This window comes from Paramacrobiotus metropolitanus, unplaced genomic scaffold, assembly GCF_019649055.1.
Source record: "Paramacrobiotus metropolitanus isolate TYO unplaced genomic scaffold, Prichtersi_v1.0 Parri_scaffold0000030, whole genome shotgun sequence".
NCBI lineage: Eukaryota > Metazoa > Tardigrada > Eutardigrada > Parachela > Macrobiotidae > Paramacrobiotus > Paramacrobiotus metropolitanus.
Window position 1 is genome coordinate 450220 of NW_026570250.1, and position 18267 is coordinate 468486.

The following is an 18267-nucleotide window of genomic DNA, read 5'->3' on the forward strand; positions in this document are numbered from 1 at the left end:
GTAGCATCGCACTATGGAATCGCGGCATTTTGTAGGAGCGTGTCTTGTAGGTCACTGAGCATGGAGTTGCTACTATTAATTACCAAATACATAAAATTGTACATTTCCGGTTTGTACTGTTACGGAAAAGCACGTTTGCCCCACACACACACTGCACACACTTCGTAAAGATCCCATCGGATTTCGGTTGTAGATAATAAAAATTAATTACGCAGAACAGAATGCAACCTTCAGAAACGGAAGTTATGGACCTGAAAGTAGCACATCTATAAGAACCGTCATATCGTTCCGTAATGGTTCATTTAAGCGAAAAATATCTTGATGATGGTTTTTGTCTGGAATACTCATCTCATTGAATGCTAGATCAATCCGTGTGGCGAATTCAGATTTCTGTCATCTTAACTTGCTGTTATATTCCCTTTCAACAGCAACCTGACGAAAGACTGTGTGAACAACTGGTGCTCCAATGAAAGAGCCTTGAATTTTTGTGCGGTGCATGCAGTTTTAAACCGGCTATAATTACAGTGTGACGGTGCGGACTGCACCGCGGCACTTTATGTAAATTCCTTCTAGCGCCCATTCCAACCGGAAATGCCAAAAATATTATTGTTCCTCTTTTTCTGTTCCGCGTGTGGTGAGTTGTTACGCTCGATCAATATACATGTCTAAACACACTGAGCTACGTTTGTTATACCATCTGATATGTACGCAGTTATATGATTAGCGTTCCTTCTCTGTCAGTTTATCTTGTGGTCGAAGCTACCGAAAATGTGCAGATTTAATTAATACTCGCACTATAACCTTATCAAATCAAAAATTTTGCCGCGTATAGCTGCTTACAGTATTTAAATGCAATCAATACATTAGCTTTTGACCGATTTAAGTTCTGGTACGGTAACTGTGTTGGTCAACTATTGTGTATGTAGCGCTCGCATCCGGCGAACAGAAAAATATGGTGAAAAGACCCATCAAGCAGGCACTTTCCACCCCTCGCCTGGTTCCATCCATTCCTTTGAATGCAAAACAAACATCAAATCAAAACCAACTTCCACTTCAACAACAAATGCAAGACGATCAACGCCAAGCTGACCAAGTGTCCGGTGGCTTCCAGATGCCCTTTAGTCTGCGCCCACCCAGTGACCTTAACAATCTGGTGCCCATAGCCGGTCCTTTCGCACCAAATACCAACATGAACAACATGAACAATATGAATACTTTTCCGTCGGCGCAGTCCTTCATGCCGGCGAACTCACTGAATAACTTCAATCCCGTGCAGCTGGGGCAACTAAATCAACTTCCGCTGCAACAGCAACTGCTACAGCAAGTCCAAGCTGCACAGTCCCAACAGGCCGCTCGGCAGTTCGGCCCCAACTTCAACGGAAACATGATGGATGCCGGAAACATGCAACCTAATGAGAATTTTGGCAGCCTGGGACCGATGGCCGGTGTGTATGGTGGCCAACTGGGAACGGGTGGACTGAGCTCCATTGGGCTTGGCGGATTATACAACGGAATGTACGGGGCTCGCGATGGAAATTTCAACTCCGGTGGAGCCGGTGAAATGGTCTGTACATGCACGCTGCAGTACGCTCCCTCTGTGGAAGCGATGGGAGAACATATCCGAATAAGTGTTATTTTGATTGTGCACAGCGCCAAAATCCTAGTACGTACCTTATGGTAACAAAATACAGTGTACTGGTGTACGGAAAGGTCACTGTGCTCAATAATTCTTGCACACAGGTTTGCAAATAACGATGGAGTCGGAATGCAGCGGCTCATCCACCAGCAACAGAGAATCGGATAATAATGTCAGCATTCAAGTTTACGAGTCGCCCAATTATATCCCGTCGGATCCTTGGTAACTTGGGTCTTGACATATTTATCTAAACTGGTTTTTTATCAGTAGCTGCGGTTCTAGATCTTGCTATAATTATATTAGTTAAACGAAAAACATTTTGTTTGCAGCTCATGGAAATGTTACGGAGGTAGTAAACCGACTTGTGGATCAAATGGCATGACTTACGGGAATGAATGCAAGGTAACACAATCTTTACAAAGTTTAGAAATAATGCGGGTCGTGTATTCAGCTATACATTAAGCTAGAATTTCTTCAGTTCTGGAGAGCGGTTTGTCGAAGCAACCGGCAGGGAATATCCATTACGGCGGTGGACTGTGGTGTAACCAGTGCAATTAGTGGTTCAGGGGGCACGATAGTTAAAGCTCCAATAGTAAACTTATTCAGGGATATTCCTTCGGCATCCCATACTAGCACAATACCAACCACTCTTCCCACGACCACGGCATCACCCGTTGGTGTATTTTCGGCCAGCAACGAAATCAGCCTTAGAAAGCTTGACCAACCAATCGATCCGTTTTTCAACAAAGAAATAAACCTCAAACTTTGAGAACAACATGTTAGTAATGGCAATAAACTGACAGGTTACGGTAAACTTCGACTACCATGCAAAAGAACGAAATTTGCAAACACTGACCTTTGCATTTTGTTTCTGCATCTTTGTGTTTTCTGTTATAATATATCTATGAACTATCGTTGATCAGTCAGAATATCGAATGTTCCAAAACCACTTTAGTACGCGAAGCATATTATTGCTAACATAGGTGCTGTTGCTGAATTTGGTTTCTTATTTCCCGTACGGTTTTTTGGGTTTGTGCTATTACAGTATGCGCGCTATTAGGGAACAAGAAAGAGCGTTTTACACCAAAATACTCAAGTTAACAATAACATATCTTTGCAGACATGATTATGTAACCAGACGAACTGTACTGTAGACTGGCCGCACTTAATTAGAAACCATTTTGGTTTACAAAATTAATGCAAGAGTAACTAACGTAACAAACTTTCCAAAACAGCTAACCTTCCTCAGCTTTATGTGTGCTCTTCAAAGGATATAATTTGATTACGGTATAATCATTATACCACATAAAGTATACAAAGTAGACTACATTTGGCTGGTAAAGCCTAGTATCAACACAATGCGCAAGTTATCGCAAATTTTACATTCTACAATTTTCTACTCGTAGTCCGTGTTAGATTTTCTGTAATTCTGACTGAATTATTTTCTTCGTACATATTCATTGATGTTTTATTGAGAAAGTCCATACTCTGAGCACGAGGAGAAGAAAAATCCGTGGATGAATCTTTTATTCGTCGAAGTTCGAACATCGCCTCACACCGTTGTTACGATCAAATACATGATATCGAAAAATTTTGGAAAACAAAGAAATGCTTTATTTTTTCTTCGCAGGGCCTTTTCCTTTTGCAGCAGGTTTCTTTTCTCCTCCGGCTTTCTTGCTTTGGAGGCGCTTCAGTTTGCCAAATTCTAATTTGACTAATTTGTTCCTCTAAAAATAGAAAAACAATTCAGGTTAGAGAGTTTTTTAAGTCAGATGCAGACAAGTTGCTCAAAGTACCATGGCCAGCCGTCTCGTATGAAATCACTCCATATTTTAAGTCAAAAAACTAAAAAATTGTTCGCTTACCGCCTGCAGTGCTCGCATGAGCTTGAATCGGTCAAAATCAGTCATCGCGGCCCTCTGCAATAAAATTTCAACCATCAAATACCACCAAACGCTACAAACAAATTCAAAAAATAATCCGTAAACGTAAAGGTGAATTTCAGAGCGATTTAATCAGCATATTAGCTCAGCCGGCATTTCCTATCATAATTGTTGGATCATCATAACCAAAACTGCGTGTAACTGCATTCACAGCGCCTTTAGTGCGGAGCTTACCTTTTTCTGACGTTCCAGCTTCTTCGCCCAGTTGGAATTCTTCCACGCTGTGGCAATGTCTCCTTTATCCCATGCTGCCACCACAGCCTTGTGGGAAGCGGTATGAGGGATCTTAATCTTTAATTTTGTGAGGTGGAGGTCGCGAAAGTTGGCGACCTGGCGAGGAATTGACGGCCCGTCAATTAAGCTCTGCAAAAGCAGTCAAGTCAGATTCCCAATAGATCATCACCGTCAGCTAACTGTCGTCGTTTTCCTGATCCAAAACCACCGAAATACAGTAGAAAGATGGGAGCTCACTCTGTTCTGATCAATGACATCGACAATGGTGGCCAATTCTCCAACATTCTTCCCTTTGGCGATATACGCCACTCGGCCAATTTCGACGGTTTTTGTGAAGGTCTACGAAAAGGACTGCGAATTACAGGCGAAGCACTTTCAGGAGTATATAGTGAACAAAAACTTACCATTTTAGATGATTTCACCCCAGAATCAAAACAACTAATGGAGAACTGTCTATTAACCGGGTACCACGAAAACTACCAAAATTTTACACGAGTTCTCCGACTTACGAGTGATCGACACGGCTGGAGCAGTCTGAAGTCGCGACATGTGAATTCCACTTCAGTGACAGCATTTCCAAAATCCGTTGACACCACTACGCTAGTGGAATGCCGAACTGCAGTCACCACTGGGCTGGCGGCTACGTACTACAGTACTCTTGATTCTTTGAATCTCGATTTTTCTACCGGCAAGCGTTGAAAAACAACCTTTTTTAGCAATAACCAATACAAAAATGCAAATGCCTGAGCCAATGCAAACTAATTAAAGTGATTGAATTTAAACATTAAACAAACAACCAAAATGGTTATTCGTGATCTTACGGTTAGGCCGCGTATTCAATGTTCCCAGTGCGGCTGCAGCATTTTACTCTGTAATTAGTAACGAGTATCCCTAATTCCGTATTTTACAATTCTTATCGTTAAATTGCTAATGCTAACTTCCGGTTATTGCCGGCTTTTGCAAGCCAAAATTGAAAATGACTGTTAATTTAAACCAGAGACGAAAATTTTACTGTTGATTTGTATTATCTTTTATTATTTCGCCATAAGCGTCTCTTATGTGCTTACTTTGAAGAAGGCCAGCTGGGATATCCCATAAATCTGCATTACTTTCCTTATTACGGTCGCCCTATCAATGTTGCTTGATTTATTACGGTCGCCCTATCAGATCCGATGATTTTTGGATTTTCAGAAATTCATATACTCATACCTATACATAAATTTCGCAATAATTAATACCATTACCCGTAATCACCAGTCAGTACCATAGAATACTGCAAATTTTGGTGAGAATCCAACCTAGAATGCTTGACATATTGGCTGTTGACCAGAAGAGGTCGACTTCAAATCCTTGACCAGTCGAAATTTCGCTTTTATTTCGCTGGCTTTAAAAGGCAAGTCCTTTTCTCAAGTCTAGATGTTTACAACTTGTAAAAACGTCGATCCGGATTATTTTATGGAAAAATTGATGTCATTCCTTTGCGGGTAAGTGTGGAGGAACGGTTGGAAAAATCACGAAAAAGGGAACAAACCCGCGGGAACCATGTCCGTTGCGCGAATTCTTATACACTTAACAGCAGCAATCCTTTTCGTTCTTGCCCAAACTAAGCTTGTAGTGCAAGTCTTTATCGACCGTTTTAAACGTCTATTGCCTGCAAAAGACGTTCCATGGCTCGAGCCAGGCGAGGAAGAAAACTTCATCCCGGAGCAGGATAGTGCTCCCGGGACGCAGGGCCGCGAAAACAATGAAGCTGCTTCCCAATCGTGAAAACTAGTTATTCCATTAGAAAAATGCTTATTGAGTACCCCTGAGATGTTTTCGATTGATTTTGGTGAGAACCCAAATTTTAAAAGATTTTTTATCCAAAGGGAAGGCAGTTGCAATACCTGGACTGGTCCACTGTTTGAAACATGTCTGTCACGCATTAATTTTTTTATTGTGCCAAAGGATATTGAAATCTTGACGGCATCAAATTTTTAGTATGACTGAATGTTGTGGCTGTCTGAAAAAATATTTGGAAAAATAATATGATCTTGTAGTGACTAAGTATAAATTTTTCAAAAAGTGAACACACTTGGCTGAATAACCCTCTGTAGAAGTACTGTATGCCATATGCGTAGTGTTTCGCTTGACAGTTTGTGATTAGCATAACTGCCGTAAACAGGCAGCTTATAAACTTGCACAGCTGGCTGTCAGGTTTTTAACAAGTAAGTACCGTAAATTATTCCCGTTCCTGGTTTTCATGGTTCTGTAATGATTTGTGTTTAGAACGTTAACGAAGCCCTGTTGCCAAAGAACCATTTAATGCCCATTTCGCCGACTGCGGAGATGGACACAATGGTACAGGATTTGTACATACTATCTTGCAAGCATTATCCCACACGCGCTATGGTGGTCATCACACAAATTAAAAGCTCGCATTCGTTATTTGTTCGATTGCTGTAAAACATTGTAGTTGAAGCCTTACTTGCTACAAACGTAGTTTATTATGCAGTGCGCGGACAGATTGTACGTCCTAGCATTGGATCAGCGGCACTCCAGATCCACTTGGTGTCTTCCGCTGCGACATATTTACGCGTACGTATACTTCTATACGGCAACTGCGGCTGCAGCGGTGTTCACTATGATTAATGTATGAAGCAAGACTGTCGGCAAAAGTTCATAGTAAATGTGCATAGAGACTGGACAACAAAAGACTTTGTGCAATGTGCATGTCGGAAAGGGCATGCGTAAGGTCTTGTTAGGAACTGAGTACAGAAACTTATTGCATTTGCCGCTAGTTCTGCAACCACGGCGGTAACTTCGTTGCACGAAGTTGTAGCGGTAAACCATTCATTACCACGGGATTACCACGGTGTAGTAAAGTTTATATTTATAACGATATGGTCGCGCGATCGATGACTGCCCAGTGAAGGTGTGACGTTTGCACGCAGTCCTGCCGTCAAACATCTCTGATTCAACGAAATCCTACGAATCTTTTTCCGTTTAATTTACACTCGATATTTTAATTTAATATTCATTCATTTCCAACATTTTTTTATCCCTTTTATTGCTCACACCTTCTGTTTTTATCATGGAAGATCTGCTACTTGTGCGGCTGGATGACCCTTTAACGCGCGCAGACAGTGACCAGTCGGACGCAGACTGGAAATGTCAATGCGCTGTTTGGAAAGCCAGGTGCGTCCGTAAAATAATTTGCAGCCTTCCGGTAGCCTTGTAACAGGCAACAGGATATTCAAAAGATCCCAGTTTCGATCCTTTATAGTATCATTAGCATATTTTGTGTAACTCGACCATGCGATTCAATGTCACCAGATTTTAATTAGCAAACGTTGCATTAACTAACTTGTAAGTTGGGATTGAAATTTGTCATATTGTCAAACAGCATAAATTACTGTATTAAACTGAGTTTAAATATGCTGAACTAACTAATTCTGTGCTTTTATTCGAAGTTACATTTTAAAATTTTAGAACTCACTTATAACTTCGGTATTATTCACGTTCTCCGTGTAACATTAAAATTATTGCCTGACCATACCTATAATTATATGAGCAAGAAGCGCGGCAGTTAGCACCATAAAATTTCTGATGTACTCGTAATTTCTGATGATAAAATTGGCATTTATGCCTGATTACCGCAATATAATGCTGCCGAAACAATTAAAATGTACCCAATATGCGTAATTTGTGTCTAATGAAATCAAAATATCAGTCTGGCATTTATTCTTCCGAGATTAACTAAGCATTCCGTATCGTTACAGATATGAAAATCTTCGAGTGGAGCTGGATGAGTTTACACTGAGCAGCCGTGAATTAGAGCATGAACTTGAGCAGGAGTTAAATCAATATAAACATTACTCTGATCAACTGAAAACCGATACGCAAACCTTGGTGCTTGAAAACCGCAGCCTAAAGGTAAGTAATGATTTTGCATTTTATGAATACCATACTGTTGTTCATGTTAGACCAACAACACGTCTATTGTGATGCAATTACCGCCGGTTGATGCGACCAGAATGTTTTTATACAACTCTTCCTTAATAATTAGATAATTAATTGAGCTTTTATTTTAATTAGGTACAGTAATCAGATCTAGAAGTAGCATTTTATTGCAGGACCATGAGGAGCGTCACTCCAAGCGGATAGTCGTATTAGAAAATCAGATTAAAGAATACGAAAATCAAAGGCAATCTTTTTTCCAATACAGAAGAGAGCTGGAACAGAAGAATGATGATTTAGAAACTGCTAATCGGTACACATGCACAATGCACATGCCCTTTATTTTTTTACTGACTGCAAAATTTAAGATCTATGTTAAGCGGAAAAGCTACTTTTGTTGCAACTATCGCTTTTGTTCTACTATACAAGAAAAACAACAGTAGCTAGTGCAGCCAAAAGCTAAAAGGTCATTTACATTTTAGGAACCTCGCCGCATCCTTGGCAGACAACGCAAAGCGCATCGAAGAGGTAATGCACAACATAATCAACAAGGTGCAACAGCCTGGCACTTGTATTGTGTTTGGATAAGTATTTTCAACACTAACCAAGTGTTCGAAATAAATAAACGTTACTGTTTGCCGGTACGTAGCTTATGGAAGTAAAAGCGGTGTTGGAGAACGAGCTCGAGCACACACTATCTCAAAAGGAAATCGAACAAAGACTACGCGATGAACTCAAGGGTGAGTGATGATCCGGTTACGTTGGCAGACGTTTTCTCGCAAAACATAAAGGAAAACATTGTTATCCCGCATTGTGCAACTGATCACGAAGGACCGGTAGCGCGTTCTTACACTAGCCAGCTACTTTATTTTCCTATCCAGTTTTTGCATAGCAAGCTAAACCTTTAACGATTACCGTTTTGAGGGTTTCTAACAACTTTGATATAAGTACTCTGTAACGCTTACAAGATATACTGCAGTACAGAATAATACATTTTATTAGAGAACAACCGGTTGAGACTGAAAGGGCACAATTAAATATTTCACTAAATTCCATGCATTCGAAATAATGTTTTGACAGTGTAAGTAAGAAATCGATCAAGCATTATCATGCTGAATTATTAAGTACTCGTATTTTAACTGCATATATAAATATATGGGAATTCGTCGTCGACGGAAGCAACACTTTACCCGGGGCAGTTTCGTCCTGATTAAAAGTTTGAAATTGGACTTTGGCATCGCGAAAACCATTAACAGCGTGCAGCGCTAAAGCTATCCTTCCTTTACAGATTTACAGGATGAATTAGGAGCAAAAGGGAAACCGGGTCAGGAAATGAGTCACACCGATCCATCGTACTGCGGACAACACTGCCAACCTGTCCCTGATGACTGTCATATGGCTATCAGTAATCCCGATTTTGATATTATGCGACTACAAGCACTAGCCCTTGGTCACTTCGAATTCTGGCCTTCTGTAGCTGTGACAGAAGGTAATATACTTTGTACGAATTCGACGGATTACTGCAAAATCTTAATGCCGATAATTATTAATACTTATGTTATTAGGAATCCGTAATTTTGCAGATTCGCTCTCGTTCCATGGCGGCATATCCAATAAGAAGGTCATTGGCAATATTACCGGCTCGATTATCCAGATTATTAGAAAGATAACGGTATGTGTGCAAATGTAAGCTACGTATTTAATTGCTGGATATGTGTTACTGTTTCGTGTTCGCAGAAAGGCATAAGTATTTCGAAGATTACCACTGTGCGTCGTTTGAATTGACTTATATTGACATCATAATTATGTTACAAGTACGCTGCATATTAATGTGTATTGCTTCTAGCTTTTACGTAACTATTTATTTCAGAACTTGGAATCCGGGCTGTTGAATGCTACATCCAAATCGCACGTGGAAACACCTTGACGCCAAGTGTATCTGAAGTTCACAAGCAGGCCATGAGCGTAGAAACCGTCAGTAGGAGAATTCCCAATAAGTACACGGGCAGAATGTTTTGATTCACGGCCAATGTTTTAAGTAACGGAACTTTTGGAAGTACTGCAGTGATTAAAGATGTTGTCCCACATAAGCATAAAAATTGCAGTGGCTTTCCATAATTGTGGCTTTCCAGTTTTCTTTTGGATATAACTGGATTATTGATAAGTTTGTTTATTGATAAGTCACGGTGTACTTTTAACACTCCACTGAAACTAGAACTGCCCATTATTAGCCGTTTCCAATATGTACTGACATGTAAGTGTTCTGTTTCTATAATATTCTATAATTCTGGTAGCATAGGCCGTTTGGCGCCCGTGTCCCATTTGGTAATTCATTATTCAATATTTCATTAGTTCAATATATTTGAACAAATGTTTGAAATTTCTATAGTTTTGCTGAAATGTGAAACTTGAAGCAGAAGTTTTCTAGCCATACTTGGTACTGGTAAAATTGGGAAACTGTGGTATGGCCAAAACTATGCCGTTGTCCGACTATAATGTAACAACAATATCCGACCTGGTGACTCCATATGGTTTTGCGGCTTCCGTTCCCAGGAGTAATAATCCATGTCGATGCTGGAGTGTCATTTAGGGATGAAATGGACATAACAGTTATAATTATGTAGGTCGAGAACGCAGTCGTACTGTCGTAGTTCCTTTAGAGGCAAATGAACTGCAATATTACAAAGTATATTCATAGATTACTGCATACCTCTAAAAATTTTTTGCAAACTTTAGGCCGGTATACTGATTGACTGTTAGTGAGTATTGGCCAATAAAGATTCATTTCGCAGGAAAATAGCGTCAGCAATACCATTCAGAATGCCACTCATTACCTTAACACCTTACAATTACAATAATGGAAATCTTATTGTTTGTCGCTCATCAATTCATCATCATATTTCACACTGTGCAAAAACATCAAACAACTTGTTATACTCGTACAAGAAAATCACGGCATGAATCATGATTTATTAATTCAAGATATGTGTCGAATGTAGATTTTTACAAGTAGTTTTATTTGGTGCTTATATCTGACCGTCTGCTTTGCTGAATTCTGCAACCTACTTCTTTTTGTAGCGTTTAGTAGAAAAAACTGCAAATACAAGAATGGCACAACTACGCAAACAAAATCTCGCAAATGGAGATCTTGATTGGTAGACCCAAACATAAAATGGAATTTGAATTTTGAATTGAGTCAAATCAGAATATTTGAACCCGTATATACATTATGTACTACTCTAGGTAACAATTAACAAGCCCCAAGTTCTAACTAATCAAATTTTAATTTCGTTATATGCTTGACTTTTTAGCCTCAAAAATTTCGATAAAAAGTTGAACTGTAACGACGGCGACTGTTCGACGGCATTACAATTTTGATTTTAGTTAGATGCAGCCGATACCGTTTGTGTTTAGTTCCGTATTTAATTTAATCATATTGAATCAATACTTTATTCAAGATCAGCCCAAGATACCGGCGTATTCACTGCCCGTTACCAGAACCGGTCGCTCAGAATCCAACAGAATGACACAACTACGCTAAAAAAGCCTCACAAATGGAAATTGATTGGCAGACCCAAACCATAAAAATGAAAGCTCTAAGTTTCGGGTTATGTTTTCTTACATCTATTTTGTCTACATCGTTCGCCTATCTATCATGCAGCCGAAAAACGAGTAGAAAACAATATACGATATCGCAAAAAAAGATACAAAAAACATGATCACATCACACGCTGCAGTTGCGCTTTATTTACTAACTCCTCGTCGTCCCCATTCAATTCACATTCCTCCCCCGAGTCCATGGCAGAATCCACCGACATCACGGTCTGCAGGGACTTCTTGGCACCCTTCTGCCCCTCCCCCTTCACATCACTCTCTACCTGCAGCCTTGTCAATTCCTGCTCTAACGCTGTCAACAATGGAAAACTTTGAGCATTTTTTATTCGAGAATGAGATCGCACAGCCGTCGGCGCCGCTGCTGCCATGTCCGGCTGGATTGTCTTATCGCGCAGATCCAGGGTGGATCGCGAGAAGGACTGTCGTCCATTATCTGCCCTATCAGTCCCGTTGTTATCCCCCTTGGAATGGCAAATGATGTCGTGCAGTGTGTCCAACATCATCTGGTGGCGCTCCGACGGTGTTTGCACCGCCTCGATGCTCTCCGCCGGCCCATCACTGAGACTGGTCAAATCCAGACTGTCCGTGAATGAATGGCTATCGCTGATGGTGCCGCAACCACTATCGCGCTGTGCCAATAATTCATCGCGCATCCGACGCTGCAGATGGATCTGCTCGCTGATTCCTTCAAGGTTAGCCAGTCCGTCCGCGTAGGTGATCTTAGCTTGAGAAATTGAACGCTCTAGTTGGCGTACCTTGAATTTCTCCTTCTGCAATGCCAAGAAGTCAAGATCATTCACCGCAGCATGCGCTTGCTATAATCCACTATCTCTAAAAATGTCTACCTACTCCAGATGTCAAGCACTACATATGAAAACTGTAGTCCACTAACAGTAAAGTTCGCAACTAGTTGAAAAATCTTATCGTCAGATAAAAACGACAACGATAACTCGTTTTCCGGACCGCTCTCGAAATGTATGTACACTCAGAAACTAATTAAACAACCAGACAGTCAAATAGCAAAGTGAACTATTTTTCACCAAGAGTGGGTCAAGAGTGAGAACCCGTGATTTGAATTTCCTTAACTCAGTTTATTTCAGAATACCGCCATACAGTACACGATTTTCTACGCAGTTGTGTCAACTTGAGCCTTACCTCAACGAAGTGGTTCATTTGAGCGCGAAGTTCATAATACGGTTTTGATTTATTAATGGATGATTTAAATTTCTTTTCCAGTGCTTTGACTTTCTCCTCAGACTCAGTGTAAAGCTTTGAAGCGTGCCAGTGTTCGCGTTGGCGCTGTCGCAGGTCCACCTCGCAGTGTGTAACCTGTGACACACGAAAATGTCAACATACACCGGCGAGCTTTAAACGTGAACGAATTTTTCTGATATTTATCACCGGCATGCCGCACAAAAGCTTATTTGCTATGCAGTTCGAACTCTCACCTTTTTCGTGGCATAATTGAGCATTTCTTGCCATGTTTCGTCCAGTTTCCCACCTTGGCGAACTAAGCCTTCTTCCGTCAGTTTGACGATTTCCTTACTGGCCTTTAGGCCGGCATTGGATTTTTCAAATAACAAAGCGGCATGCTGAAGTTCCGTTTGAGCCTGAAATTGATGACACAAATATAAAGAAACCATATAAACAAATTATATGCGTCTGCATTGTTCTCCCTTAAAACAGAGTGACACAATATTAAGTTGAAATAAAATGTTCGGACATAACCCTGACGGAGCCATAGAAATTACAGCGACTGGGACTGGGCGCTAATTGTTTCTGGACCAAGTATGCGAAATCACGGATAGCAATTCAACGTTCCTGTGCATAGTGAGATTTACACTTTCGAAAGTTAAATGTCGGGGTTCTGACTCCTCAAAAACTACTTATGTCAAAATGCAAGTTCTCTCACCTCACTACAAGTATGTATTATGAACTGCAAAAACTCGTAGTACAAAGTATACTGAAATGCAGATTAGATTGCAGACAGAAGTGTGTAGCGGAATTTTCCAGCCTTATTACGATCATTAATTGTACTGATTAATGCGCGCCATTCAACCTTGATTTAGTACGAGTTCAACCCAGAACAAATCAATGTTTTGCATAACTTAATGATTGTTATATTTTATTCATCAACGAAAAGCCAGCCTTAAGCGGCAAATTACTTTTCTTCTGTTAGTAACATGCAGCAACCGTGACCAGGATTTCAATACCACGAAATGTTATTTATTCATGTTAGTTTCATATTTATTTTAGTTTCCCAGTGGCCCTCGAGTAAGACACATGGTGTATTTATGATTCTGTTGTCAAGCTGCCAAATGCAATGCAAGAAAACGCTTGAAAAGAAAAGCCATAACATTCTTGTACAGTACTGTAATGGTCCGGCTGCCGGCATTATAATCTACAATGTAAAATTCATGGCATGATTACACGCCTTTGTAAAGATGTTACACCGGATACCGCACAGGGTAAAACGAAAATTACGCGTAGTCTAGTATTAACCGACAAAATTATCATCCGGGGGTAGTTGAGGGTGCTTTCTAGTTCATAAGTTCGTCAAAAGTGTTTAAACTTACTTATCTAACTTAGTCTTATAATAAAAAGTTATACTGTGAAGTCCCATTGAATCAAAACAAAAATAATTAACTATGATAGTATTAAAAAACTCTCACAAAAGCCAGAGAACAGCTGATTCCATCCCATAAATCAGCCATTTCACGTCAGATAGATGATTCAACAATCGCCTAGCCATGATCAGAAAATGTTAGTGCGGACGAATATCATCTGCGCATCCGCACATCTGTCTATTAATTAAATATCTACAAGCAGTTCTCCAGTCGTTAATATCAACTGACAACCGGATGATGCAAAATGTGCGTCCAAATCCGTTTTTGTTTCACTGAATTCAGCCTTGCTCACAACAATTAACTGCCAACGCCTTGGGTGATTGAATTATTGTTGATCTGAACAATTTTTATCCGTAATATTATAGCTCTGCTACGAAGTACCAACAAACCGGCTTCACGATATAGTTATAAAGTATATATAAATAAAGAATTCATAGGGACAGCAAATACTAATTTCATTAAAATAATTAGTTACGTAATTAATAACACTATTGTCCATAAAAATTGTTGTGGATTTCATTTCCAGTAGAACGTTCGTTATACCGTGTCAGTGACTGTCGGAAAAATTCGTTAAACCAACGGCAGTGCGCAGAACGGCCGCATTCCTTTTAAATTCCGCTTAATAATCTCTCGGAAATCCACATAACTCAACACTGAAACGTTCAGAATCTTGCATGTCGCCGGAAGCGATCTAAGTTTCCAACGCTTGAATCAATAGAGCACCGAACATAAGTCGCATAACTGCAGTTCTTACAAATCATCTGATAAAAACTATTCAACGAGGAAAATATGTAACTAAAACACCGGCGCGCACATTCCTTTGCAGTACGTTGAACAGTGCTGGCAGCGATGTTTATCCATGTTAACATGTGATGAAGATGCCACATCACACACACATGCACATGGACGCACAAAAATTATTTGTGCAGTAATAAACACTTGCTAGCACTATTACGCAGTATTGCAGCCAGTATGTGATAATAATTAGATAAACGCCAATTGTATACGACCGAAATTACTGTCGCCTATCACGCAGTGTAGGACAGCGTATATCGTAAAAGTAAACACTTTACGCACGCCACAAACACCGACAGCGTATACAAAAACCAGACATCGGCATCAGCACAGTTTTGTATCAACTATGGGTGTATATTGTACACAAAAAATGTACTAAATACGCATCACCAGCATCATTAATCTCTCTTACATTCGGTCCACTTAATAGCCGCAATCATCAAATTAACCAGGCAAAAGAAAAACCAGACTTACTTTCTTCAGATCAGCTCGCGCTTCATAATAAGGACGAGATTTCTGCACACATTTTCCAAGTTTGTTGTTCAAATCATGCAAAGTGTGAGTCATGTGGTAAAAGGCTTGTCGCCCCGCTGCTTTGGCTTCCTGAAAACAACAAGAGAATGTGCTCCATAATGGCAACGGAAATCAAAACGTCAAATAAATGCTAAAAGCGGATTTTTTAAGCTAAAAGCATGCAAATAGTGTAAAAATACTGTAAGACGAAGAACAATGGTAAGCAGAAAATATACTACGAGTATAATAATACACATCGTTGTCTGTAGGTTACCACTGCAATTTCGCAGTATCACTTTCCAGAGTATGTTTACGTAATTATTTGAACAGATCGTGCTTAAACTTTGAACTGCAGCTGTGTCATCAGGCCAACACGCAAACCGTATTCAACGAAACGAACTAAAATGGCAGATTTAAACAATATAAAACATTAAATCTTATGATTACCGATAACTCTTAACTATCCAGCAAATCTCTGACCCTCGTAAATGAAATCAGGGCAAACTTGCCTGATAAGAAAATGTGAACAGCACTCCAATTTACCGTTATCGCACATATATTTATTATTCCACACGAAGATATTACGACATCGTTCTTTCGGTTAGCAATAAAATTCCTCAAACGAACGACTTACATCCAGCTGTTTTTCCAGCCTGTTGATTGCTTCTGCTGCTTCATTCAGTTTCTCCAGTTCACCCTAACAAAATATACAACAAGGGATTATAAGACATAGTAATCACACATCAAAAGAATGTGCAGACACCACAGGAAATTACAAGTGCAACACTTTGTGGCTGCATGGAAATAATTAACAGCTTCCGGTCGCTGCAATGTGCACTTTATTGTACCTTACATGCTTGTTTATTTTGGCTGGACACAACCGGCTTCGCAACTCCATAGCTTTACTATAATAAGCACTATCACGGTTTCACCGTATAACTGATGCCTGATTTAATTGAGACAATATTTAACACGTTTTATCAAAGCAATTGTTCAAAAATGCCGCTCATGGTTATTTAATAAACACACTCCAGAGACGATACAAATGGGTGCAAAAGAGATGCTACTGATCTAGAATTACAGCTAAAACATGTGCGCTTTTGCAGTTTAGAACTTAAGTTCATGATAATGCGCTTTTCAGATACACAGTTCTACAATCTGCTGCAACGCTGTCGATGGACGATGGATACTATTCAAATTCCAACCAGCCAGCTACATGCACTTTGAACTGGGAGCGGTACAACTCTCGATCTTGATCGTTTCCGGGACAAGGAACGTTGCATTTTAAGAATGCACCGAACCCACAAAAACGCATGCCGGGAAATACTTAAAGTCTCACTGTTACGTTAAGATCGATAAAGCAAAAATGCAACGAAAAACGGACAAAATGGACTGGAAAATCTAAATCCGAAAAATGTCCGAGACGAACTTGTATTAGTAGATTACAAGAAACGAACTATCATGCATTACAATCACGAGCTAAATCCAGCGAATATAACGAATATAAATAAATTGATAAGAGCGAAAACTACGTACGTATGAAAGTAATGCAACGTATCACAAACGAACTGCGACTTCGCTGTAGCCTGTACCTGTATAGCGGTCATGGTTGAACTCAATTAAATAAGATCAAATTTCAATAAATTAGTTCACCTACAAACGAACAGGCGCTTACAAATGGTGCTTGACCGAAACGGTAAATGGAAGTTGCAAGTGCTTAACTGAAAATATTGTCAAGCAAGGTAAAACATCCATAACTTCCCTCTAGACTTCGGATTTCTCTTTCGTGCAACGTTATGTTGTTATCCAAACACTCTGCCTCGAATAATATTTATAGCATTACGAAAACCTTTCAATATTTCGCAGATTATTGCAACTTTATAAATTTTTTTATCATTCAAAACCATGTAGAAATAATAAGTAGAAGAAAGACACTACAAATTGCTACTGGCATATACTGTAAATTAACATTTTTAAGAAAAATCACAACAATGCTAGAAAACAGCAAACCGTAAACGGTAAATTCAAAACTTTTGCGAATCCAAAAGCAACCTGCAAAGCAACCTGCAAAACAGTCTTCGTACAGAGAGCAAAGTTACTTAACATTAAATTATATAATTCTGAAAATTACGCAAATACCGTACGTTTCTTCTGAAACTAAAAAATATTTCAGTTTATCTAGCACTGAGCCCACATAGTTGTAGTACAGTACCTGTACACGGGGGTCCAGATGTTCCGTATCGTTATCGATATCATCGCCATCGAGGCTGTTATCGATGAATTCTGGCGCTTCGAGTTCGCTAGCGGAATCCGAGCTTTTCAGGGATTCCACATCTCCAGGTTGGAACATCTCGAAGATACGGCGAAAACGCCAGGCCGTCAGGGATGCTGCACATCCAGCAGAGGAATGCCACAGCCGACCAGTGTTCCCTCTTCACAAGCCAGTTCGGCCTGGAATTCACCTAGCTAGTGCCAGGTGAATTCATCAGCGAAACAGAGAAGGCGAAGCTTCAATGATATGTGTTTTGCAAAACGAAAGAAACTGAATAAATTAAAGGTATAAAAAGACAGAATTAGTACAAAGTTAAAACTGAAGGAAATCCGAATCGTACAAACTAGTGCACACTGCAGAGATAAAAAGTAAAGAAATGCACTGAAATGCCAGAAATGGCACTCAAAATTTAACTTATCGTTGCGAGTGCAGTACGTGCAATACTGGTCGCTGCTGTGTGCTTGTGCTGCGCTGCAAAAACTTGTCTACAAATCTACGGCGTAATCATCTGTTCAACGGCGCTTTAACGTAGCGTTTGTAAAATGCATTCGTACATGAGTTAGACCGGACAAATTGGAACAATCAATATTGAGTCATAAACATGGTCAGCTTATTATTCATCGGCTATGCCCCATTTTGCCGCTATATTTATGCTTTATGTATTTTCTGTAAACCATCCTTGCCTCGCTGTGT

At 39.9% G+C, this 18267-nt stretch overlaps 4 protein-coding genes across 4 annotated transcripts; 2 read left to right on the forward strand and 2 right to left on the reverse strand.

Annotated features, from left to right (window-relative positions):
• The first annotated feature begins 321 nt into the window (after positions 1–321).
• Positions 322–2646, forward strand: LOC129588617 (uncharacterized). The gene is made up of 5 exons (XM_055482931.1): positions 322–634; positions 927–1663; positions 1741–1858; positions 1966–2038; positions 2115–2646. The coding sequence occupies exons 1-3, from the start codon at positions 592–594 to the stop codon at positions 1750–1752; spliced, it is 792 nt and encodes a 263-aa protein (XP_055338906.1). The 5' UTR covers positions 322–591; the 3' UTR covers positions 1753–1858; positions 1966–2038; positions 2115–2646.
• Positions 2647–3146: 500 nt separating this feature from the next.
• On the reverse strand, positions 3147–4347 carry LOC129588596 (60S ribosomal protein L14-like). Its single transcript, XM_055482902.1, has 5 exons — positions 4218–4347; positions 4051–4152; positions 3754–3942; positions 3502–3555; positions 3147–3363 (listed from the first exon to the last, which is right to left on the reverse strand). Exons 1-5 carry the CDS (start codon positions 4218–4220, stop codon positions 3250–3252), a joined length of 462 nt encoding a protein of 153 aa, XP_055338877.1. The 5' UTR covers positions 4221–4347; the 3' UTR covers positions 3147–3249.
• A 2138-nt stretch (positions 4348–6485) lies between these two features.
• On the forward strand, positions 6486–10265 carry LOC129588595 (nuclear distribution protein nudE-like 1-A). The gene is made up of 8 exons (XM_055482901.1): positions 6486–6990; positions 7575–7728; positions 7929–8065; positions 8235–8280; positions 8402–8492; positions 9041–9241; positions 9336–9424; positions 9623–10265. Exons 1-8 carry the CDS (start codon positions 6887–6889, stop codon positions 9677–9679), a joined length of 879 nt encoding a protein of 292 aa, XP_055338876.1. The 5' UTR covers positions 6486–6886; the 3' UTR covers positions 9680–10265.
• Positions 10266–11179: 914 nt separating this feature from the next.
• Positions 11180–18041, reverse strand: LOC129588608 (SH3 domain-binding protein 5-like). The gene is made up of 6 exons (XM_055482915.1): positions 17515–18041; positions 15937–15999; positions 15264–15392; positions 12816–12977; positions 12523–12696; positions 11180–12137 (listed from the first exon to the last, which is right to left on the reverse strand). Exons 1-6 carry the CDS (start codon positions 17650–17652, stop codon positions 11472–11474), a joined length of 1332 nt encoding a protein of 443 aa, XP_055338890.1. The 5' UTR covers positions 17653–18041; the 3' UTR covers positions 11180–11471.
• Positions 18042–18267: the final 226 nt, after the last annotated feature.

Coding starts and splice junctions, on each gene's coding strand:
- LOC129588617 (XM_055482931.1), top strand. CDS start 592: ATGCCAAAAATATTATTGTTCCTCTTTTTCTGTTCCGCGTGTG. Junction 635..926: donor CTTTTTCTGTTCCGCGTGTG/GTGAGTTGTTAC, acceptor TTGTGTATGTAG/CGCTCGCATCCGGCGAACAG.
- LOC129588596 (XM_055482902.1), bottom strand. Junction 3,943..4,050: donor ATGTCATTGATCAGAACAGA/GTGAGCTCCCAT, acceptor CTGCTTTTGCAG/AGCTTAATTGACGGGCCGTC. Junction 3,364..3,501: donor TCATGCGAGCACTGCAGGCG/GTAAGCGAACAA, acceptor TTCTATTTTTAG/AGGAACAAATTAGTCAAATT.
- LOC129588608 (XM_055482915.1), bottom strand. CDS start 17,652: ATGTTCCAACCTGGAGATGTGGAATCCCTGAAAAGCTCGGATTCCGCT. Junction 16,000..17,514: donor ATCTGGACCCCCGTGTACAG/GTACTGTACTAC, acceptor ATATTTTGTTAG/GGTGAACTGGAGAAACTGAA. Junction 15,393..15,936: donor GGCTGGAAAAACAGCTGGAT/GTAAGTCGTTCG, acceptor TGTTGTTTTCAG/GAAGCCAAAGCAGCGGGGCG.
- LOC129588595 (XM_055482901.1), top strand. CDS start 6,887: ATGGAAGATCTGCTACTTGTGCGGCTGGATGACCCTTTAACGCGCGCA. Junction 8,281..8,401: donor ACGCAAAGCGCATCGAAGAG/GTAATGCACAAC, acceptor GCCGGTACGTAG/CTTATGGAAGTAAAAGCGGT. Junction 8,493..9,040: donor ACTACGCGATGAACTCAAGG/GTGAGTGATGAT, acceptor CTTCCTTTACAG/ATTTACAGGATGAATTAGGA.